Source organism: Artibeus jamaicensis, unplaced genomic scaffold, assembly GCF_021234435.1.
Source record: "Artibeus jamaicensis isolate MK-2021 breed Jamaican fruit bat unplaced genomic scaffold, CSHL_Jam_final contig_793, whole genome shotgun sequence".
Classification (NCBI taxonomy): Eukaryota; Metazoa; Chordata; class Mammalia; order Chiroptera; family Phyllostomidae; genus Artibeus; species Artibeus jamaicensis.
In genome coordinates this window covers 6,785,357-6,809,462 of record NW_026521975.1, presented here as the reverse complement: position 1 = coordinate 6,809,462, position 24,106 = coordinate 6,785,357, and the positions used below count along the sequence as shown (strand labels likewise).

General features: G+C 39.0%; 1 protein-coding gene across 2 annotated transcripts in view; it reads left to right on the top strand.

Annotated features, from left to right (window-relative positions):
* Positions 1 to 24,106, top strand: part of ATP8A2 (ATPase phospholipid transporting 8A2) — a 580,506-nt gene that overhangs the window by 155,264 nt on the left and 401,136 nt on the right. For both annotated transcript variants that reach the window (XM_053672924.1, XM_053672925.1), the window contains exons 12-19: positions 3,607 to 3,734; positions 4,955 to 5,032; positions 8,533 to 8,621; positions 11,148 to 11,192; positions 13,778 to 13,853; positions 18,959 to 19,064; positions 19,799 to 19,881; positions 22,385 to 22,434. In XM_053672924.1, coding sequence (XP_053528899.1) covers positions 3,607 to 3,734; positions 4,955 to 5,032; positions 8,533 to 8,621; positions 11,148 to 11,192; positions 13,778 to 13,853; positions 18,959 to 19,064; positions 19,799 to 19,881; positions 22,385 to 22,434 — 655 coding nt within the window. The remainder of the gene's footprint in view (positions 1 to 3,606; positions 3,735 to 4,954; positions 5,033 to 8,532; positions 8,622 to 11,147; positions 11,193 to 13,777; positions 13,854 to 18,958; positions 19,065 to 19,798; positions 19,882 to 22,384; positions 22,435 to 24,106) is intronic.

The following is a 24,106-nucleotide window of genomic DNA, read 5'->3' as shown; positions in this document are numbered from 1 at the left end:
AGACGCAGAATTTGTGTGGAATTCTTTTTTTTTTTTCAGTAGTTTGAATATGCTATTCCATTATCTTCTGTGGCCTCCATTGTGCCGATGGGAAGCCACTGTTATGTTAGCGCGTTTTCTCTTGTGTGGGGAGTCATTTTTCTGTTGCCATTTTCAAAATTGTCTTTGGTGTTCAGTAGTTTTGAGTTTATTCTCTTTGGAATTTGTTGAGATTTTTGATATATTCATATTTTTCATCAAATTTGGTACATTTTTAGGTATTATTTGTTTGTTCTGCCTTACTCTGACTTGCCTTTCCTTCTTGTACTTCCATTATTTATATGTTAGTTCACTGATGTATCCTAACAGGTTTCTGAGGCTCTGTTAATTTTACTTGATTTCTCTTTTATTTTTTAGATCAGATCATGTTTATCGATCTGTATTCAAGTTCATCTGCTCCATTTTCTGCCAGTTCAAGTCTATTGTTGAGCTTCAGTAGTGATTTTTAAAATTTTAAAATTATTGTATCTTTCAATTCCAGAATTTCTATTTGTTGTGTTCTTTTTAAACTTATAATTATTTATTTATATTCTCTAACTAATCAGTCATTGCCACCATACTTTCTTTTAATTTTTTAAACAGTTTCCTTTAGCTCTTTGAATATATTTATAATAATGCTTTGAAGCCTTTAGTCTATCATTTGAGCTACTACCCTCAAAAGCAGTTTCTACTCTTGTCTTTTTCCTGTTCTTTTGTTGTTGTTGTTGCTGAAAACTGGTATTTTAGATATTCTATTTCAGAAACTCTGGATTCTGTTTTCCTCTTCCTCCTGGAGCTCATTGTTGCTGTTTTTTGTTTATTTGTTTACTGACCCTTCTGAACTCATTCTACGAAATTGTTTTATCCTGCAGTGTATATCCTCTGATATCACTGCTCAGTTGTATTTCTATTATTTACCTTTTAATTCTTTTAAAAGATATAATTTAAGGTCTATAGTTATTTTTAGTACACCTGACCCTTGAACAATGTAGGAACTAGGGGTGCCGACCCCCCTCTCAGTAAAAAAAAATCTGTGTATAACTTTTGATTCCCTTACAACTTAGTTGGCTCTCATATCCACACAGGATTGGTTCCAGGACCCCATAGATATAAAAGGCCATGGACGCTGAGTCCCATGTGTGAAATGGCATGGATCAACGCATACAGTCGACCCTTCATATTTGCAAATTCCCAGCTGCAGACGGAAAACAGTATAGTAAAATAGTGTAGATATTTGTTGAAAAAATCCCGTATATAAGTGGACCCACAATAGTTTAAACTCGTGTTGTTCAAGGGTCAACTGTACATTCACAGAATTGGGCTGCCTTCATCCCTACCTAAATTTACAACATTTTTGACACCCCAGAAAGAAACTCTATCCTCATTAATAGTCAGTTCTCTCGTTTTTATTTTTAAGCCTGTATTCCTAGGGGTCCGCATACCTTAGTGGTCAGCCGGTAGTTGGTGAGAGGTTTTGCTTAAACCCTTTTGTTCTTTGATCTGCGTGTGACTTGGGGAATGCTTTTAATGTTTGGGGAATTTAAAGTCTGACCCACCTTCAGTCAGGGACTACTAATTCACAAGTACCCTCCCTGGTTCCTTCTGGGCATAGGCAGCTTTGTGCGTGGACATGAACTTGGAGACCGCCAGGGTTGAGTGTGATCTCAGCAAGGTTTCTTTGGCCATGTTTTCCATGGATCTTCCTGCTTCATTTCTGGCTGATCTACTGTTTTGTTTGTCCCTACCAATATTGTGAGATATTTGTCTTCCCTGATTATTAGCCACTAGCAATCCTATTGTTTCTGACAGTGCCCTGGGGGTGGTTTTTTTATGCTCTGCTCCAAATAATGTCAGCTCCCTTGGGCTGTCCCTGTCCTGACCACCTGCCGTGGCTCTGTGGTAGCAGCCTGCCCCTCCCCCAGGTAGATTTATGTGACAAGAGCTAGGGAGAGAGAAGATGAGAGCTGCTAGTCCGTCCTCAAGGCCTGCACCAACCACCCTCCCAGAACAAAACTCAAGTAACCTGGATGCTGGGGAAAGAAGGAGAAGCTGCCTTTGATTAAATGTCAAAGGCTTCCACTTACCAAGATTGAGTAAAGTTTCTTTAATGCATGCTTTCAAATTTTTTATATAGTCTGTCATCAGTTTCTAAGCACTTTAAATCTTTAGACAATTTTGTCAAGTTTTATTGCTTCATATTTTTGGAGAAGATTTGTCAGTCTCCTTACACAGCAATTTCAGAAAATAAACAAAATTTCATGATAAAAATTTTTTAATAATAAATTTTAATTAAAAAATTTTGAGATATTATCTTGGAGTTATTGTTATTTCCATCTTTCAATACATTTTAGTTCAACTGATGAAAACATTTCTTTTCTTTTATTATCTCATGTAGAACTCGTACACTTCAAACTGCGTGGGAAAACTGGTGTTCCCACTTTACAAATGTAGGAAATGTGACTAGGACTTCGGTTGTAGCTTAGATTCAAATCCCTTGGTTTGGGCTTTTAAAACTTGGAGTTGGACCATGTTATGTGCGTAGCTTCAAATGTGAAGATACTTTGCATAGTTAGTTCGTGAAATATGGTTTGGGTAAATAAACAACATCGACACTGTCTTGGTATACAGGCTTTGTGGAAACCAGTGTTTGAATTGCTCAGATAGTGTCAAACTTTAGTGCTAGTTGCAGGATGTACAGTGGAAGAATGGTCTTTTTGTCCCACCTATATGCTTTCTACTTCATTATTCATATAGAGTCTGGATAGCTCTGGTAAGTGCCATCAAGCTTCACATTTGCACTGTCACTGTTGGAGTTTTCACTCAGTTCAAAGAACTTTCCCTCTTTGGTAGGCACAGAACTGGTACCTCCTTTACCTCTGCTGGACCTTCCTCCTGTCCAAGCCGATCCTGACACTGCTCTGGGTTTCATCCCTTAGAGGCCTTGTTTCAACAAGACATTCCTTTGCTTATCTTCAATAAATGGACTTAAGGCTCCTTGCCTAACTCCCTCTTTTCACCTGTTTTCCCTATTCACACTTTTTTCCCCCCATTTTACCAATTCTTTGGAATGTCTCAAAGATACCTATACCTTAATGAGTTGTGGATATTCCTTACAACGATTTCAAATGCCTTCCTATTTTTTACATCCTTTTTAGTTAGCTGTCTTCTCTCTGTCCTCCAGAACTTCACTGATGTCTCTATTCTTCTGAATGGCCTTCAGTTGACCATGATTTTCCATTAAAAATTTTGTCCTGTTTCTGCAGTGCCCTGTAAACATCTCTTTAACAGATGTATCTGATGCCTGTCCACACTGAGGGGCATGTTTGCCTCTGTCTACTCTCCTGCCCCACAACCTCCTATTGGAAGCCAGCTCTTTATTGGAAAGCACTGTGTATTAATAGCTTTGTAGTCACAGTTGATTCCATATAGCAGGTGCTCAATGACTATTTTAACTTGAACCTCTAAATGTATACATAAGCCAATACATTTTTTTGTGAGCATCTATTAGAAAAGTTTCAAAACAATAAAATAAAAGGAAACAATGGAGACTAACTAAAGCAACACAGATGTTCTGGTTTTCTTCCACAGACACGACCTCGGATAATTTTGGATATAACTTGTTGACATTCATCATCTTGTACAATAACCTTATTCCCATCAGTTTACTGGTGACTCTTGAGGTTGTGAAATACACTCAAGCCCTTTTTATAAACTGGGTGAGTATCACAGCAGAGTTTACAAGTTGAGCTGCTGCAGAAATGTCAACCACAATTTTCTAATACTGTCTCAGAGCCTGAGGCGTTTAATTGAGCTCCCAGAAAAGGAATAATATAGTTCATTTATGATTTTGTCTGGAAGGTAAAGGGCCAGAGAAGTGGTTAGGGATTTCTGGCAAAGGTGTCCCTGAGCCAGTGGTAGCAGTGACTAGTTACCTAACATCTCAGCTTCCTGGTGTATGAAATGGGGGCTGGGGAGACAGACAGTTGCACATATGCAAGGGATTCTTGTGAGGATAAAGTGACAAAGTGAAGGCAGAATGCTTAGCAGATGCTTGTTTTCTGGTGAGCAGGGATGGAGTGGCTGCAACTGCTGGTGATGCTTTTGAAGTCTATTTAGTGCTGAAGAAAGGCCTCTTAGGTGTGTCTATATCAGTGTTTATTATATACCACAATTCATGGTGACAGTACTGTGGATTCCATTGTTAAGAATGGAAGTAGAACTTTTAAGGAACTACTGTTGTCATTAAAACACTTGACTTCAGCATCCTGTATATGTAGACCAGGTGCCTTCATGTACTTTTTATTACTTAAAAAATATTATTTATTTATTTATTTTTAGAGAGAGGGGAAGGGAAGGAGAAAGAGTGAGAGAGAAACATTAATGTGTGGTTAACTCTCACGTGTCCCCTACTGGGGACCTGACATGTGCCCTGACTGGGAATCAAACCGGCAACCCTTTGCTTCACAGGCCCATGCTCAATCCACTGAGCTATGCCAGCCAGGGTTTTATTACTTTTCATAATAATAAAATGACACTGGTTAATAAAATTATGCAGGTTTTAAGTATATGATTCTATAGCACATCATCTGTGTTCACCACTCCCAGTCAGGTCTACTTTAGTCATCAGATATTTGAAAAGGGTAAAGCAGGTCATGTGCACTTTTATTTAATCTTCATAATAATCCTGTGAGGGACGTATTGGCTGATATCAGGAACACGTGTTCGTCTAGGTCATGAAATGCTCATCTTGAAACCAAATCTTCTGCATATATCAATACATATCACATTTTCTCCTTGTATCGCAGTGTTTCTGTACACTAATTGCCACTGTATTTTCACCCTCAAATTTAAAATGAGCACTTACATACTTGTTTTTAGTCTAAATGAAGGTTTAATGATACATATTTTCTGAAGTGCCCCTTCTTCTCACTCTCAGGACACAGATATGTATTATCCTGGAAATGACACCCCCGCGATGGCCAGGACTTCAAACCTGAATGAAGAGCTCGGCCAGGTGAGAGCCTCTCTGGGAACTTTAGTGATGGTACCATGAACACGAGGGGAGACTGGCATTAGATGAACCATGGAGAGACTTTTGCAAAAATACTTCTCTATGAATGTGGTTTTAATGTTTGAAGAGCTATATAGTATTTGAGAGTGTCATTGAACATAAATGTTCATTAGTTTTGGATTGCATTTTGAGACATGGATGTATCTTATCATTTAAGAGGTACCTGCAAAAAATTTGGTACAAAAATACGGTATAATATTTTTTGGACTCCTAAAATTGTTTGTCAGGAGCAAATGGCAGGGAAGATGATGATTAAGATACTCAGATATTCTCCAACCCTACAAAACATATGGGAGCTAATATGAAAGACATGTATCCATCAAATCTCTTACATGTTCCAGCTTTTGTTTCTGAAATATTTCAGGGAACCAGTATCATTTTCACTATCACTCATGAACCCCAATTACTTTACTGAGTTGTTGTCTGCATTATGTTTTCCTCTTACGTTGAAATTAGTACAAGGAATAACCTCTGTTGAATATACTGCAATTAAGGGTTATAATTTCATTTTAAACATCTTATTTAAACTTCCCAACCACCCTAGGAGGTGGGTGCTATATATATACCAGACTAAATTTGTCTCCCTTGAATTCATTTCCAGTTTTCCAGGTAAAGTTAATTTGTCTCTTTTCTGTCTTCTCATAACAACCTTTCCAAACATAAACACAATAAAATTAGAGACATAATAGTGATAACTATATCACCATCTGTTTCCCTCTTTCAACCCAATTAGGGGTATGGGTGTACCTGAGACAAAGTCTTTGGTTGTTCTGCACAGTGCTCAGGATATTATTGTTCTCAGGTGCATTGAACTGGACCTGAATAACTGAGGGATTGAAAGTGCTCAGGAAACACCAGAATGACATTACTCATCCTTACTGGGTACATGGGAACATTTGCATAGGGAAGTAATTAAAAAATTTTTTTAATTAGCCCTGGCTGGTGTAGCTCCATGGATTGAGTGCAGGCTGAGAACCAAAGGGTCGCCAGTTTGATTCCCAGTGAGGGCACATGCCTGGGTTGCAGGCCAGGTACCCAGTGGGGGCCATGTGAGAGGCAACCACACATTGATGTTTCTCTAACTCTCTCCTTTCCTTTCCCTCTCTCTAAAAATTAATAAATAAATAAAGTATTTAAATAAATTTTTTCCAATTATATTTGACATGTAATATTATAGTAGTTTTTGGTGTGCAACATAGTGATTAGACATTTACATAATTTACAAAGTCATAGCCCTGCCGTGTCATGCATAGTTATTACAGTCTTAGTGACTAGATGCCCCATGCTGCACTTCCCATCTCTGTGACTCTTCTGTAGCTTTCCATTTGTGCTTCTTGATTCCTTCACCTTTTTCACCCATCCACCCCACCAACCTCCCATCTGGTGACCATCACCTTGTCATCTTTATTTATGAGTTTGTTTTTGGTTTGTTTGTTCCTTTATTTTATGTTTTAGATTCAATATATTAATGGTATTTGTTTTTCTCTGTCTAATTTCACTTAGCATAATAGCTTCTAGGTCCATCCATGTTGTCACAAGTGGCAAAATTTCTTTTTTTATGGCTGAGTAATTAATATTTGTTTGTATATATGTACCACATCTTTTCTGTTGATGGACACTTAGGTTGCTTCCATATCTTTGCTATTGTAAATAATGCTGATGAACATTGGGGTCCATATATGTCTTCAGGTTAGTTTTGGATTTCTTCAGATAAATATCCAAAAGTGGAATTGCATGGGGAAGTAGTTTTGAATTGGAACTTAAAGGGTAAGTTAAAATTCAGAAGACAGAGAGATGGCAAATCTTCAAATTTCTTGTAATTTTTAAATTTTTTAATATTTTGATTTAAATTTAAAAGTTTTAACAGCAAGGCAAGCCATGGCTGGGTGGTTCACTGGGTTGGAGCATCATCCTACACAACAAAAGGTTGGGTGTTTGAGTCCCTCTCAGGGCACATACGTAGGTTGCAGGTTCAATCCCCTGTTGGAGCGCATACAGAAGGCAACCAATCAATATTTCTTGCTCATATCAATGTTTTTCTCTCTCCCTTTTTCTCTCCCTCAGAAATCAATAAACATATCCTTGGGTGAGGAATAAAAAAATAAAAACAATTCTGAAACACTTTCTTAGAAGGCTGATTCTACTGAATGATTTATACCTCTAGACTCATTACACAGAAAACTTACATAGAAACTTTATTTATAGTTAAAGTATTAATTACCCATAGTATACTAATTTTATATTTCTGTGTAATATTTGACTTTTTAGGAGTGTTAATTATCTTTCTTTAGAAAAAATCTTTCTTTACTTAAAGGGCCTCTGATTGCTTTAAAAATAATGAAGAATAAGTACAGAATATAATTCATGTTATTAATCCCTTTTTCATATGACAGTAAAAGGTGTCTTCCCTTTGGGGCCCTTGGACCCTGTCTGCATCCAGCAACAGTTATGGTCAATCCCTCTTTAGAAAACTACTGAGAAATAGGAATTTTTACTGGAAGTAATTCTGTTAATCTCTACCTTCTTACCAATCCATAATATAATTTCCCAGAATATTACATATCTTCTGGGAAAACCATTTTTTCATAGATGTGGGAACTGAGGCCAAGAAGGACGAGGTGACCTCCCTAGAGTCCACAGGACTGGTTCGTATGCAGAGCCCAACACCACTCTCCCCTCCTGAGCTCCCTTCCCTCTTCTCAGCCGCACCTGGGGGGACAGGGGCCTCTCAGCGAGCCTGCACTGGGAGCGCGTCCCTGTCGCATGTGCTTATGTCAAAGTGGTTGGCTTGTTGGCCTCCTACAGAAATTTTTTACCTTTGTATATTGAGCGTTTATTGTATTAAACCGCCAAACTTTGAATAGGAAAAGTTACATAATCTACAGCAGTTCCGTGCCACCTTTATGTAATCTTAATGGTGAAAGTGATTCAGAAGCGTGATGTTTGTTCTGTGCCGTTTTCAGGATATGCTTTCTTAATCCAGCCAGAGTATGGAGTCTTAAAAAATATTTTGAGGTTGTCAATTTGTGAGCTTCTTGTCTTGACATATTGGGCATTAGAAGAGATCCTGGGACTATCTTGAAGGATGATATTTGTCTTTGAGATGTCTCCTGGATGGACTTAGTGTTTAATGCTTGTAGATCTAAAATGACTCCAGGCTGTTACTGAGTCTTCATTGCACGTTTCCACACAGTCGGACTCTAGAATTGGTTTTTGAAAAGGTTTTTAAGTGGTCTAAGCATTAGCATGTATTAATTTATTTATAATATACAACAAAAATATATATAATATGCATACAATTCTAAATATATTTTTCTTGGTTGAAGGAAATTTACCTTTTAAAATTTATACAGATTTGAAAAACATAGAGTAAAGACCTTATTGGTTTTTGCATTGTATTACATCTTTGATGTAGGTATTTTTTTCTTATTCTTTGATTTTAGGTTAAATACCTGTTTTCTGACAAAACTGGAACTCTTACATGCAATATCATGAACTTCAAGAAGTGCAGCATTGCTGGAGTAACCTATGGGTAAGTACGTTTGTCAGTTATTGAAATTTTGATTTGTAGTCTTCCAAAAAAATCAAGTTTATTTTTATTTGCTTACTAAAATACCTTGACTTTCTGATATTTTGAAAGGATACTTACAAATTTCCAGTGATAAATCCAAAAAAATCATTGTCAAGCCCAATGCCAAGGAGCTTACCACCTATGTTTTTTTTTTTTTTTTTCTGGGAGTTTTATGGTTTCAGGTCTTATGTTCAAGTCTTTAATTCATTTTGAGCTAATTTTTATGTAGGGTGTAGGGTAGCAGTCCAGTTTTATTCTTTTGCATGTGGCTCTTAAATTTACCAACATCATTTATTGAAGAGACTATCCTTTCCCTGGTGTTTATTTTTGGCTCTTTAGTCATAAATTAATTGACCATATATGTGTGTATATGTGTGTGTATTTCTGGGCTCTCTATTCTGATCCATTGATCTGTGTCTACCTTGATGGCAACAACAAACTGTTTTGATTACTATAGCTTTGTGATTTGGTTCGAAATTAGCATGATGCTTTCAGCTTTGTTCTTTCTCAAGATTGCCTTGGCAGTTTGGTTCTTTTGCCGTTCCATGGTTCCATACATATTGGGCTTTTTTGTTCTATACTATGAAAATGCCTTTGATATTTTGATAAGGATTGCATTGAATCCATAGACTGCCTCAGGTAATATGGACATTTTAATAATATAAATTCTTTTTATCTATAAGCATGCACTATCTTTCCATTTATTTGTGCCTTCTTTAATTTCCTTCATTAATATGTTACAGTTTTTAGTGTACAGGTCTTTCACCCTTTCACCAGCTTGGTTAAATTTACTTCTACTTATTTATTTTTTTTATACAACTGTGTGATGTTTATTTAGTATCCATTTCTGGTAGTTCATTATTAATGTATAGAAATGCAACAGACTTTTGTATTTTATTTTGTATCTTGCAACTTTACTGAATTTGTTCTAATAGTGTTGGGGGTGGAGTCTTTAGGTCATTCAGTATTTATTATATCATCTGCAAATAGAGTTTTACTACTTCTTTTCGGATCTGTGTGCCTTTTCTTTCTCTTTCTTGCCTAATTGCTCTGGCTAGGACTTCCAGTACTATGTTGAATAAAAGTGGCAAGAGTGAGCATCCTGGCTTGTTCCTGATCTTAAATAAAATACTTTCATTTTTTACCACTGAGTATGATGATAGATGTGGGCTCATCACATATGGCCTTTATTGTGTTGAGGTATGTTCCCTTTGTGCCCATTTTGTTGAGAGTTTTTAATCATAAATGGATGTTGAATTTTGTCAAATGCTTTTTCTGCATTTATTGGTCATATGATTTTTATCCTTCATTCATTACTGTGGTTTATCCCATTGACTGATTTGCAGATTTTGAACCGTCTAGCATCCCTGGAATAAAATGTACTTGATCATGGTGTATGATCCTTTCAATGTGTTATTGAAATTTGGTTTGTGAATATTTTCTTAAGGATTTTTGTTGAGGATCCACGTTTGTCAGAGGCCTGGGCCATAATTTTCTTTTTCTGTGGTGTCCTTTTCTGGTTTCAGTATCTGGGTAATGCTGGCATCGTAACATGAGCTCGGAATCATTCCCTCCTTTTATATTTATGGAAGAGGTTGAGAGTGATTGGTATTCATTTTTCTTTGAATGTTTTGGAGAATTCACCAGTGAAGCTGTCTGATCTGGAATATTTGTTTGTCGGGAAGTGTTTTTGATTACTGATTTAATCTTCTTACTAGTAATGGGGCTGCTCAGATTTTCTATTCCTTCATGATTCAGTCTCGATAAGTTGTTCTATTTTTTTTAGGTTGTCCCATTTGTTGGGGCAGAGCTGTTCATAGTAGTCTCTTATTATCCTTTGTGTTTTGTCAATTGTAATACCTCTTCTTCTCATTCATTTCTGATTTTGAGACCTCACTTTTTTTCTTGGTAAGTGTAGAAAAAGGTTTGTTCATTCTTTTTATAGAACCAGATCTTAGTTTTGTTGATATTTTCTATTGTCTTTTTAGTTTCTTTTATTTATTTCCTCTCTGGTCTTTGTTATTTCTTTCCTTTTACTAACATTAGGCTTTATTTGTTTTTTTGTCCAGTTCTTTGGTGAGTAAAATTAGGTTAAGGTTTTTTTTTTGTTGTTTCTTTATGTGTGGGGATTTATCACTATGAACTTTCCTCTTACAACTACTTTCATTACATACCATAAGTTTTGATATGTTTCTATTTTCTTTTGTCTCAAGGTATTTCTTTATTTTTCTCAAGCCATTGGTTATTCAGTAGTATATTGTTTAATCTTCACATACTTCTGATTTTTCTAGTTTTCTTCTTGTAATTGATTTTTAGTTTCTTACCATTATGGTCAAAAAAGATGCTTGATGTGATTTCAGTCTTCTTAAATTTATTGACTTGTTTTGTGGCCTCGTGTGTGATTTCTTTCGGAGAAGGTTCCTTGTGTGAATGTCTGTCATTGGTGTACAGCTTTGTGACTACTCTGTCTTCCTTTCTTCCTGGCAGTCATTTTCCCGAATTGACCAGAGAGCCATCCTCAGACGACTTCTCGTAAGTAGATTCCGGCACGTCTTGATGCTTCAGTGGGAAAGGCCGTTGAACGATTTTATATTGTCAGGTCTCACCTGAATATTTTGTAATTAAAAGTTGCATATATGTTATTTCAAGAGAGAACCAGAATAAAACTTAAACATGAATATGACTTTTAAAATCCATTGATACTACAAAGATTTAACAAAAAGTAATGAGCCCTTGGTCTGATACTTCCCACTCACTTGCCACTTTTTAGGTAGGATAATGTCCTCAAGGTTGTAGTATAGATATTATGTAGCACATACTAGAATTGTATTTCTTTTAAAGGCTGATTAATGTTTCTTTGCATGTATATACCACATTTTGTTTATCATTTATCTGTTGAGGGGCATTTGGGGTAATTTCACCTGTTGGCTATTGTGAATGATGCTGCTACAAATATTGGTGCATAGCAAGTCTCTGCTTTCAATTCTTTGGGGTATATGTGTAAAAGTGGGATTGCTAGGTCATGTGTTTATTCTGTGTTTAACTTTTTGAGGAACCACCAAACATATTTGACCAGCTGCACCATTTTACATTCCTGCCAGGAATGCACATTTTTCCAAATCCTTGAACCACTTGTTAATTAATGAAATAATTAAAAATAATAACCATCTCAGTGGGTATCAAGTAGTATCTCATTGTGGCATTGATTTATATTTCTCTTAGGACTAGTGATATTATCTGCTCATGTTTTAAGATTTATATACGAATACAAGTGATTAGTAGGGCTGCGTGTGGGGGTGTGCAGTGTGGTGACTGACCAACTGGCTTCCCTGTGGGATGATCAGCCAGGACCTACTATTTTATTAGAGAATCCCTGGATGTCATGTCTGTGGATCTTTCTTATGAACTAATCAGTATTCTCATCAGAAAAACCCTTCCATTTTATGCCAAGGGTTATATATGTGGCTGCAATTTTTATGGGAGCTGAGTGGAGGCAGAGGGTTGGTGATCATACCTTTCAGCATGTGAGGTCCGTCTGAAAGAAGTCCAGCCATTGTTAATAAAATGAGAACGATTTGTGTGACACTGATGTAACCCGGCAGCCAAGGGCAGTGGACTGGAATGCACATGTGTGAACAATGATGACTTCACTGTACTAGTCCGTGGGGGTGGTAGACGCCATTAGTGAGCATGTGTACCATGTGGCCATCGCATTCAAAATGACTGAATGAGTAGAGCAATGAATCTGCATCAAATCTTGCGGTGAGCTTGAAAACTCCTCTGTGGAAACTATTCAGCTGTGGGCAACTGATGATTGACAGCTTCACCATGACAACCCCCACACCACCCCTTGCATCACGTCTTATGCAGAGGTTTTTTTGCAAAACATCAAATTGCTGAGGTGACTCAGGGCCCCTAAAGCCCAGATTTAGAGCCTGCAACTTCTGGCTTTTCCCAAAACTAAAATCACCTTTGAAAGGGAAGAGATTCAGACCATTGATGAGATTCAGGAAAATACGCCTGGGCAACTGTTGGTGATTGGGAGAACTGTGGGAGGTCCCAAGGTGCTTACTTCGAAGGGGATTGAGATGTCATTGTCCTATGTAGAATGTATCCAGTATCTTCTTCAATAAATGTTTCTAGTTTTCATATTATATGGCTGGATACCTTATGGACAGACCTTGTCATATTATAGGATTTCTCTTGAAACTCCTGTCTTGGGAGGAGATGCCCTACTTGACTTGCCTGTGTGGCCAGTGTTCCTGGGTCCAGGGATGGTCTAGTTTAACCACTCTACAGGAGTAAAACTTCCATTTCTTTCTGGATGCAGAAGGTTCAGTTGACTGGCTACATGGGGTGAGGAAGGGCTCTTGAAGGCTGGCTGTTCTCAGGTGGATTTGGAACCTGTCCTGTTTATTACCTTCCCTTTATCTCACAGCTGCCTACCTTGTGCTGCCATTTCCCCATTTGGGGGTATCAGCTTGCATTTTAGGTGCTTCTCTTTCAATCTACTGGTTTCTGTTTTCTTGGCTGCACTAAACTCTGATATCTATTCAGAGTTCAGACTGACATCAACTGTGCTGTCCTCTCCTTTTCCATTATCTTTGTCTTGAAGAAAGGGTTTCAGGAAGGAGCAGAGGTACATGCATAGAATTAAGAAATCACATTTTCTTCAATGGGGTAGGACACAGCTCTAAACTTATGAGGTTTCCCTTATCACAATTATTTGTCTCCTTCTTTATCCCTTATCTGGGCTCTGGCCATAAATAGTTGCATAGACATAATGCAATAATTCCTCATATTTTTCCTCCACTGAGCAGGCATTCTTACAAGTTTTCCCTGGTAGAAGTTTTACAGCGACCAACTAAAATGACAAAGTCAGGTGTTGGTCCTTGCTTCTATTTCTTCTCCTTGTAGCTGTGTTGTTATTTATAAAAACTTGTAGAAGAATTTATAGTAAGGTAAATGATTTTCTGTCTTGAGGTTTGAAATAATATGTGGTATTCCAAATATTGAAGAGTTTAGGTGTGATTCTTCTTGGAGACAGATTCTTACCGGATTTGAATGATCTGTAAGGAAGTTTGAACTGAGTAAATGTTTTCTTTTCTCTTTTACAGTCGGATGCCTTGTCCCCCTAGTGATTCATGTGACTTTGATGATCCCAGGCTCTTGAAAAACATGGAGGATCGACATGTAAGGCCAACATTTTGCCTCTAGGACCTTAAACAGCTTATGGTGTACTTCCGTTTATGTACATGGCAGTACTTTGTGGTTAACACTTTTTACAAGTTAATGTAAAGCTGAATTAAATATGTGGTTAAGTTATAAAGTAGCACATCAAGATTAAGATCAGCCTTACTATAGAATTCTCTAACATCTCATATTTCTGTTGCTTATAAAAAAGATTTCTACACTACTATTTCTTCACAGTTGTGAATCTATGAGCTTTTGTGTTTTGAAAAGTAATTGTAATGTCCTTTGACTAGGACAATTGAGGAAACAAAAGTAAGCTGTAATAAACTGTAGCAGTAATAGCATCCTACTCTGTGCCGAACACTTGACACGCGTTTCCTTTAGCACCTGAGTCACCCCAGAGAGTTAATAGAAAGCTGAACAGGAAGATTGACTTGGCTGAGAGTTACTCAGCAAACAAACGTAGAAATGAGACTCATAGTTTAAGTGTTTGAATTTTAACTACGACATCACATTATTTCAATTGTTGTAACAAATGAGAATTAACTGCATCACCTATATGTTATTTACTTTTAACAGATACTTTGAAAAATACCGACTTTGAAAACTATTCAGTGATCAAAGCATTTCACAACCAATTTAGTCAGTATAAATGAGATATAATATTATTAATTTATTTCTGAATAAAATTTCAGTTTTAAAATTAGGTAAACCTGAGCAAACTTAAAAATTCATCTTCCCCAAATTTTGATTAGATACAGATATATTTAAAACTTTCTCTGAATTTTTAGCAAGGAAATTTCTTCTGTCCTATTGCAGTTAGTGTCCATTTGTTAAGGTGAAAACCTTCCCATTAGTGGTTCTCAAACGTGAGTGTGCGAGGCAACCCTGTCCACGAGCTGACATGCAGAGAGGATGCTGTTGAAATCCCTGCTCCAAACCACAGTCATTAATGCGGTCCTTTCATGAATTTTGATCTTAGAGGTGTATCCAGCTTCTAGGCTAGAGGTTCTGCATGCAGAAGAATGACATTTTTAGCAGAAGCTTCTTTGCGGGGAGCCTAATTTTAATTCAAGGATTTGAAAGAGGCAGGTGCACTGTGGGGAATTCCTTCCTGAAAGTGGACTTGGAAACATTTAGCTCAGTTAATTTATGTATACATATCAATGTTTTCTCTGAAGCTGAATCCATACGGAGTTTCTAGGGGTTTCTGATTATCGACCACGTGTTCTTTGACCTCTCCTCTCTTGATGTTTGAGTGGAGACTGAGCATGGGTCAGGATCTTCTAGTGAGCATTTCTTGTCCTCTGGTCAATGGTACGCATTTTAGGAGGAAACCCCACTCTTAGAGCTCCTTTTTTCTGTCTTGCTGTACCCTCGCCTTCAACTCTCCTGAGCCAAATTTTCTTTTCTAGTGGGAAGGCCAGCGAACACAGGGGCAGCCGCAGCCCTTGTAAAAGGAAGCTCTGACCTAGGGAGATTATTGTGAGTGTTGATGAAAACATGGGGACTTTTAAGGATATTTTAATAATCTGGATAGTTGGAGTTCACTAAGTGCTTAATGAGGCTGTGAATTGAGGAATTTATTTTCTACTTTTTAGTAAAATCTTACTTTCATATATTTAGGATCTTTAAAAGCTTCTGCGGTATTCATCTTGGCTACCGCATTAATTAAGCCCTTTGACATCTTGCTCTACTATAAATGATGAAGGCTATAGGCTCCAATATTTTTCTTTGGAAAGGTGTGGGATTGAATTAAATGTACCTAATGGCTATTTTTAAGCATTTAAAATTTTATTTTTAACTGCAGTTTATATTCCATATTGTTTTGCATTAGTTTCAGATATACAGTAGAGTCCATTAGATCACTCAGTTATTTTGCCAAAATATGGTTGAGGTAAGGGAAGAGGCATTTTAGGATCTTTTAGCCTGTGGATATCCCACCTTCTTATCTAAATTGTCTAGGGACCAGTGACTAAAATTATAGCAGTTGAGCCAAGAAACCCTTACTTTCTTCCCAAGGGAGTACTTCCATCTGCTGTAGAATTTCTGTTTTTCCTGGGTCATCATTTCTGATTTTCTGGGTCCTTTGGGACTGTTTTTTAAGCTTTGTGTGGGCTGATAGCCAGGATGGAATTTGCCTCTTAGAGGATCAACTCTAGGAACAATTCACATGGTCCCTTAATTATATCGCTAATCAGTGACTTTCAATTTGTGATATAATTTTCCAACAGATTTTAAATCTTTATGCTTTGAGCTTGGGTTTCCAAGAAGAAATTATTTGTATATGTATATTATTTGTATACTTTATAGCTGCAAATCGGAATTCAAGACAATTTTGGACATGTATAGTTTTCTTATGTTTTTCACAGTCATGAAATGAATTGATCATACTTATTTCTGGATAAATAAAACATTTTGCGCAGGCTAAAATCTGTTCGCTGAGGGACAGGTATCGTATGATTATAATTATATGGGGTACCTAGAAGAGAGACAGAGCAGAATAGAGATTACTAGAGGTCATGGAGCAGGGAGAAGGGGAGTTATTGTTTTAGGGACAGTGTTTGTTGGGAAGATGAAAAGGTTTTGGAAATAGGTGCTGGTGATGGATACACAGCTGTGTGGACACATTCAGTGCCACTGAACTGTCCACTTAGAGATGGCTGAAGTGTTAAATATCATATGTGTATTTCCCACAGTTTCTTTCAACCTGTAGAATGATATACACACCCATATGTATACATACCTGTGTACATTTCCCAACACTCAGTTACTTGTAGTTATCAATCCTTCTTCTTCTTCATGGAAGTTAGTGAAAAAAGTTTATTTTCAAACATGGAGCACTTGTCTGAATTTATTGCAAATACCTTATCCATAGGCTTCAAATGAAGATGATCTCCCTTCCCTAATTTATTATAGAATGTCAGTTTAAGTAGAGAACTAAAGGTAAATTGATTTTGTCATGGGGATATTTTTTTGATCTTTAAGAATTTTGTCTGGCCTTCCACTCAAGGTGGAAACTTAATTTGAGTATCTGTGCAACTTTTCTTTATATAATGTTCAGGAAATGTTTTGCTAGTAGGTTTATTTATTTGCTATTAAATCAAAGAGTCTTTTTTGTTGTTTTGTCATGGGAAAGGTGACATGTGGGACTAGATAGCTAGCTCTTTGATGCAGAAGGTAATTTTGAAGTGAAATTCTGAAATTAAACTGCTTTTGGATAACAGCAACTTTTGTGGTGTAGGCCTTGGGGGATTAGTAAATTCTCTAACTGAAAGATTTTATTGAACTATAATTTAATGCTCATGCTCTCCTCATGAAGGCTGATAAGTATTAGCTGTGTGATCAGTGTGATCAGTTTCCATACAACTGCTCTCAAATGATGTTCACATCAGAGGGAAACTAAAAATGTTAAAAATGTGCATCACTATTTGTTGGTGACTAAAGAAACAAGAAGAAGGAGGAGGAGGAGGGGGAAGGGTAGAGGAAGAAAAAAAGGGAGAATAATAATAAGAAGAAAACTAGATAAAAAATAGCAAACAAAATTATTTCCTGAATGTGAAAATACAAGTTTATCTCAAGTTTATAGTCAGTTCCCTACTTAAAAGTGAAACATGAAAGAAGTAATGATAGTGATTTTAAAATAACCTCAGGACAAGGAAACCTGGTGTCACCCTGTTTTTGAACACCATTCTGAAAGTGCTAGGCTACGCAGTCAGGTGAGCGCTAAACAGGTGTGTAAATTGGAAAATAAAAGGGAAAGTTTTGTGTTTTTTGTGGACGATATTACTGTCTGCCTTGAAAACCTAGGGGAGTCAACCACCTTGGAAAGCAATTAAGAATTTAGTTACTATTGATATTGAATTAATTTATAAAATTGTATGTTTTTACTTACATATGAACAATAAACTTGTAAAACACAATGGGAATAATATTACATTAATAGACTTCCGGCCAAGATGGAGTCATGGGTAGATACACTGTGCCTCCTTGCACAACCAAAAGAAGGACAATAACAAGGGGGTATACAGAGTAGAGGGGAATAAAGGGGGGAAAATGGGACAACTGTAATAGCATAATCAATAAAATATATTTAAAAGATTACATTAATAATATAAAAAGCAGTAGTATAGTGCCTCACATATAGCAGGCTTGTAGATTTTTTGAATGAATAAAACTGTTCATTAATATTAATTAATAATAAATCAATGAATAAAATATGCCAAGACCATATTTAGAAGCTTTATAAGCCTTTAATAACTAAAAATATATACACTATTTTTAGATGGTAAGCAGTAATAGGATGTCATTTCTCCATTAATTATTATATAAATATGGTCTAATCCCAAGGAAAAAATATAAGGATTTTGTGTGTGGGGTGGGGAGGACAAAGAACTGTAGTTAATACATGTCTATGACAATTCTGGTTTTGTTTTTTAAAAATCACAATAGACCAGGGGCCACTGCATTAGAGGTGGTAAGAGACTATGAAGTCAGAGAGCAGACCTGATGTGAAGCAAGTGACAATGTGATGGTGTAGACGGCCCAGGGCCCGGTGGGTTCCGAATCAGTCGCCGCCACAGTGATCCCACGTAGATCTGAGTGCCTTCTGTTTGCTCGGCCTGGCCGTACATTCCGGAGCGAGGCAGACAACCTGCCCACCCTCCTGGCTCTTCCAGAAGTGGGCAGTGGGGTGCTGGGGGCATCCTCGGAGCGGGCATGGGCTTCGCCTCTGTTCCCACCTGACCTACTACATGGGCCAGCACGCCCAGAACGATGTTGCAGGAGAGGGGTGATGACGCCTCCTCGGATATACTGACTGTCAAACTGAAATCCAGAGGATGAGTAGGCTGGCTCAATCCAGTTGGCTGAACCCAACTGGGCTCGCTGGTGAGCAGGTGCCAGATCATGGGGGACACGCAGCATAATCTGTGTCCCCCATGACGTGTGGACATGGGAGCTGAAGTCCACACGACAGCTCCCAACCTCTGTTCTCAGGGAATAGGAAGGCAGCACGGTGGGGTGGGTAGGAGATGACCTGACTCTAACTCCACTGTCTGTCAGTGGGGTTAGAACAGATGGCTTAACTCGGTGTCCTGCTTCAGCCCACAGCTCCCTGCATACAGGAGTTCCTCACCCTTCTGGCTGTGTGCCACACCGTTGTTCCTGAGAAGGATGGAGATAACATCATCTACCAGGCTTCCTCCCCAGGTGAGGCCTCTTGGCCGATGAGCCCTGCTGTCCCCTTCTCTGGAGACTTGGGTGTTTGCAGTTCCTTGTGGGAGATGTGGCGGTGTAGCCTGCCCCACAGAGACCCCACTATTTTTCTCTGGCCTCAGACAGTTTACAAGTTAAGGCTGTAAGTATTAAAACCATAGAAAGCTGGAGCTGGTCTCTCCTGACTCCAGTAATACTCTGAGAACAGGAGGAGGCCTCAGGCCATCGTGCATTTCCTAGCAGAAATCACATGCTAGGCAGAGCTCTCAGGAGGGGGTGCGGTTGGCTTCCTTGCTGCCCCCCCCCCCCCACCCCTCATGGACTTTCCGACTGCTGGTGAAGCTGTGTCCTGGAGCACTAACGCTGCCCACTCCTGGTGCTGTGCGAACCCACAGTGCTGCACGAACACACTGCCTCACACGGAGAAGTCGTGGGAGTGACACTCCAGTTCTTTAGAGAACTTGGCTCCGATTGAGAATAGTGGATATGTAATCACTGTTGTCCCAAAGAATTACTTTTAGTTCCAAGTCTTCCTAAGAGAAGTGATTCTATCCAGCCCCTGGTTGGAGGAAGAGTGAGTGGGTACCTTCTGCACCCTGAGTACACGGGAGGCCAAACCTCTTTAAGTAACTGGTGTAGATTTTGTTAATTTGAAAAATGATACTTGCTAAGCAGAATTCTGGCATTAGCAGTGCTTAGTCAATGTTTCATTAACTCTTGATTGACAGATGAAGCTGCTTTGGTTAAAGGAGCTAAAAAGCTGGGCTTCGTGTTCACAGCCAGGACACCCTACTCAGTCATCATAGAAGCCGTGAGTGACATGCCAGGGCACCTCGCCACCCTGCAGATCACCTGCTTTTTGGAAGTCTGTGTATTCGAAATAGCATGCCTGTTATAAACATGATAGTGAATTGTCTATTTTTTTCTGTGATAAACTAGGCCTGTTGAAAAACTGAGGATGTTATGTGACTATATTAGGTCATTAACATTGTTATGTTTTTGCAATTGCAATAATTTTTCTCATTTAATGGTTCTTCCCCACAAGTCAGAACCGGGATGTGAAATTATCTGTAGTAAAGAAATTAGGGGCCTCCTCTTTGCTCTGTAGTACTCGGGAAGACAGCTGCGGCCCACCTGCTGCGGGGGCGGCTTCTGCAGCTCCTGGTGCTGCCTCGGTGCCAGCTGTGCTTGCACAGTGAGGCCCTCGCTCTACCGGCTTCAGTCTCCTTGGCTGGGAGAGAAGGGAGTTGGCTCTTAGCATCTTTTTTATATACATGAGTTTTTATTTTTGTTAGAGTAAAGGGGTTTATTTAGTTTCTCTCACAGGAAGCCTGAGGGAGAAATTTTGTGGTAGGAACAAATTCAAATCAAGAATAAGATCACACAATGACCCTTGAGATGGGCAACAGGGGCAGCCGATGGTTAGGACTGGCCAGGTGCATTTCCCTCCAGCCTGGGTTGCTGAGGGCCTGGGGGCGGTCACTGCCTTCTCTCTCCTCTGCCTTTCTCCGCTCTCAATTTGGGGACGACTCATGAATTACTATGGTTTGGGGCTTTATTTATCCTTAAATCCCTAGGCCTGTGTAATGCTTTTGAAATTTACTTCTAACTTATGTAATAATGATATTGTTCCTGATCTAGCAGTAGTTCGTTTTTCTCTTTACTTTATATGCAAAGCCTATAAAATATTATGCCTCATGCAGATTGCCCATTTCTTGACATTTTCAGTTTCTTACAGAGTACAGACATCAGCTCGTACTTGTTTTTACTTTATTTATTTCATACAAACAGAAGGAATTAAGTTTAGGAAAGTGTGAAATCATTGAAGTGAAACGAAGTCCTTACTGAATGTAGAGTTTTTTTCATAAAAGTGTGTCATAGATGTAGTCCCTTCCCCTTCATTTCTGAGGAGACTTTGATTTAGACCTTCGCGTAGGGAGTTTGGTTGTGTGCTCTGTTGCGTGAGCACTTGCACTGTGGCTGTGGGACCGCCAGGCGGCGCGGACCAGCCGGGCTCGTCCGGGAGGCAGGGAGAGGAGGGCTGCCTCTGCTCTGCTCGCTCCGCCAGACGAACAAGGGGGCGAGAGAGCTAGATGACGCCGCTGTCATGTCATCACTGTGTCAGATGCTGATGAAAAGCCGATCCACACTCCTTGGTCATTTTATTAAACTATTAAGGCCATATTTCTGAGAGTAAAAATGACTACCTGATTAAGATTTATAAGTAATAACTTTTAAAATCCTATTTAACCATTAATATCAAGATATTACCAACCACAAATTCTCAAGTTGGTTAATGGCTATTTGCACAATGTGGCCTCACCAACCATCTTGGCGACCCCGGGAGTGGTTGCGTAACAGCAGTGCAGTGAGGGCCCCTGCCAGTCACACGCTAGTGCCAGGGGCTCCCCGTGGGCGCAGGGGTCTGAGGAAGTTGGGACAGGCTGCGCTACCGTGTGTCAGTCAGGTACTGGGCAATTTGCATGTCACTTCATTTTTTCCTCTCCGAGCTAGGGGACAAGTGCTATCACCACTTATAAGAAAGTCACACATTCGGTGGAGAAATTGAAGTCCAACTCCAATCTGTTGAACTCCACAGCCCATATTTTTTTCACTGTGATGTACTGGGGAAATAGAGGCAAAATGTAATTAAAAAGTTTGAAAATGGTCATCTGGGATATTCTGGGAAAAACGACAGTATTGAAGTTCTAACTGTGAAGAACCTGAAGCAAAGGACATTTGATGAATTGCCCTAAAATCCGATGCCGATTCATCATTTCTTATTTCTAAATCTAAAATCCAAGAAGCTGTAAATTCCAAATTTGTTCCCCTAAATTTAGGACATGAGCATTTGGCAGCTAACCCTAACCAGAGCTGATGTGAGGCTACTTATGAATCTCAGTGTGAAGTCATATATTTTGCTGAGCAAAATTGATGTGTCGTGTTACAGGACGTTACCCTGGGGATGTTATGATGTATGCGTATATTTCTATAAAATGTGTTAAATTCTGAATTCGGAAGTGTAACCGGCAGCCCCAAGGTTTCAGATGAGCCAGTCTAGCTTGTGTCTTTTATTTTCATGTCTTGAAAGTGGCTGTGCACCAAACTGGAGAAAAATGAGAAGCTTTTACCAGAAGGGGGTGCTATGACCCCACTAAACTTACTTGCAGGAAAAAAGTACCAGTTGAAAAAGCTTTTTCCAAGGAATGAGAAGTGAATGAGAGGGAGGGAGAGAACTTTACGACTGGGAAGATAGTTGTTTTGAGAATTTATTACTTTGCATCTCAGGTAAGAGCTTGTTTTTCTTTCTTTAGATGGGACAGGAGCAGACATTTGGAATCCTTAATGTCCTGGAATTTTCTAGGTATGTTTGTATTTCATGCACTTGAAGTAAAAAAATTTTTATATATATATATATATATTTTATAGGTATAAAATAACTTCATCAGTGTGTTTGATTAAATATAGTACTTAAGTGTTAACTATAGTAAATGTATTTCCACAAGCCCTCTTCTCCCTGGAATTTGTGACTTTCATTAGAGAAAGCAAAGTAGGTAAATTTTCTTTCTTTCCATTGTTTTCCCCAGATGAAATGTTATACTTCCATATCCTTCTTTTTCTTTAGATTTCCAGGACCTGGTGTTCTTGTCAGTAACCGCAGACACGTCTGCATAGTTCAGAGTATGGGATGAGGGCATTGCTGCCGCTGGCTTTCCCAGGCCCGCCTGAGCACTCCCATGGGGACCTGGGAGCACCCTCTGCAGGCTGAGCAGGGCAGTGCTCCTGAGCGTGTGTGGGCTCAGTCTTCCCCGTGTTGTTTACCTTAAGACCTGGAAGTACTTGTTGGATTGCTTGTTTCACTAGCTCATTCATGGTTTGCTGTAAATATACCTTGGTTTCTGGTTTTTCTATCCTCCTTAACGTTGAACTATCCATACTAGAGCAAGATTCTTTTTTGTCTTGAAAGTATCTTTTCTTATCACTAAGATTAGGTGGGTTTTTCAGTGACCTTTGTTAAATCATTCCCAAAGTGTTTGCTCTGTCTCCTTTATAAACTGAAAAAGACCATTTTTTAAAGGAAATGCTTTCTAGCCCTATTCTTTAGTTTTAGGGCCACAAAGTTGAACTTTGGTGGATTGGGAAGACTTGGGGTTGAGCATTCAGTGGGAGTGAGGGATGGTTGGTAACAGTAGTGGTTCACAGGGAGGTGAGGCACATACTAAACCTCTCTCTGAGCTTTTTGTGCTCCCTGTCTTGTTGGCGTCCTGGAAACTGTGTGCTGCCGTGTGGCAGCGTTAACTGGGGCCAGCAGTTACTGGAGGGATGAGGAGGAGAAAGGGGAGTTAGGTAAACACAGGTGAGAATGGATGGAGATATGAAGATGTATTTTAAAACAACATATGGGAGAATAAGAGGGAGCAGAAAATCGTTTATGGTTGTGAAACAGAACCACTCTGGGTTCTATTCCTCTGGGTTTTATTGCCTGCCACTGAAAAACCATGACTTCCAATGCCAGAGTCTTATGGAAAGGAAAGGAACTGTTTGTTTATAAGCTGGGCACATTTAGAATAATGGCAGAATTCTGCTGTTAGATCCCACTCCTTTCAGAAACAAACACACACAAAAAAGCACAGGCCTGCTTCCCCTTGCCAAACCAGGCCAGTCAGAGGTACCGTCTCTCCGGAAAAGAAACAGAAATCCGTAGTTTAGCATTCCCCCATCTCAGTTCAGTGTTCCCCGCTTTTTTCAGTAACCTGCGCTCAGCTAGGCTCACGTTCTTTATCCAAAGCCACAGGGCCTCTCCTCATGATGGGCTGGTGGGGGTCCTTCTGTGTCCTTTTACACCACAAGGCCAAGACATCCTTCTGCACTCCCCAGCCACATGGTCAAGAGAGAACGTGGCTGCCCCACACTTGGGTTTAAATCCCATTTCCGACTCTTCTCACAAAGGCTTACACCTGCCAGAACTCTGGTTTCTTCTGCGTTTCTCAGCGGCTGTTGTTAGTCCAGGCGGGCTTCTCCCCGTGATGCAGGAG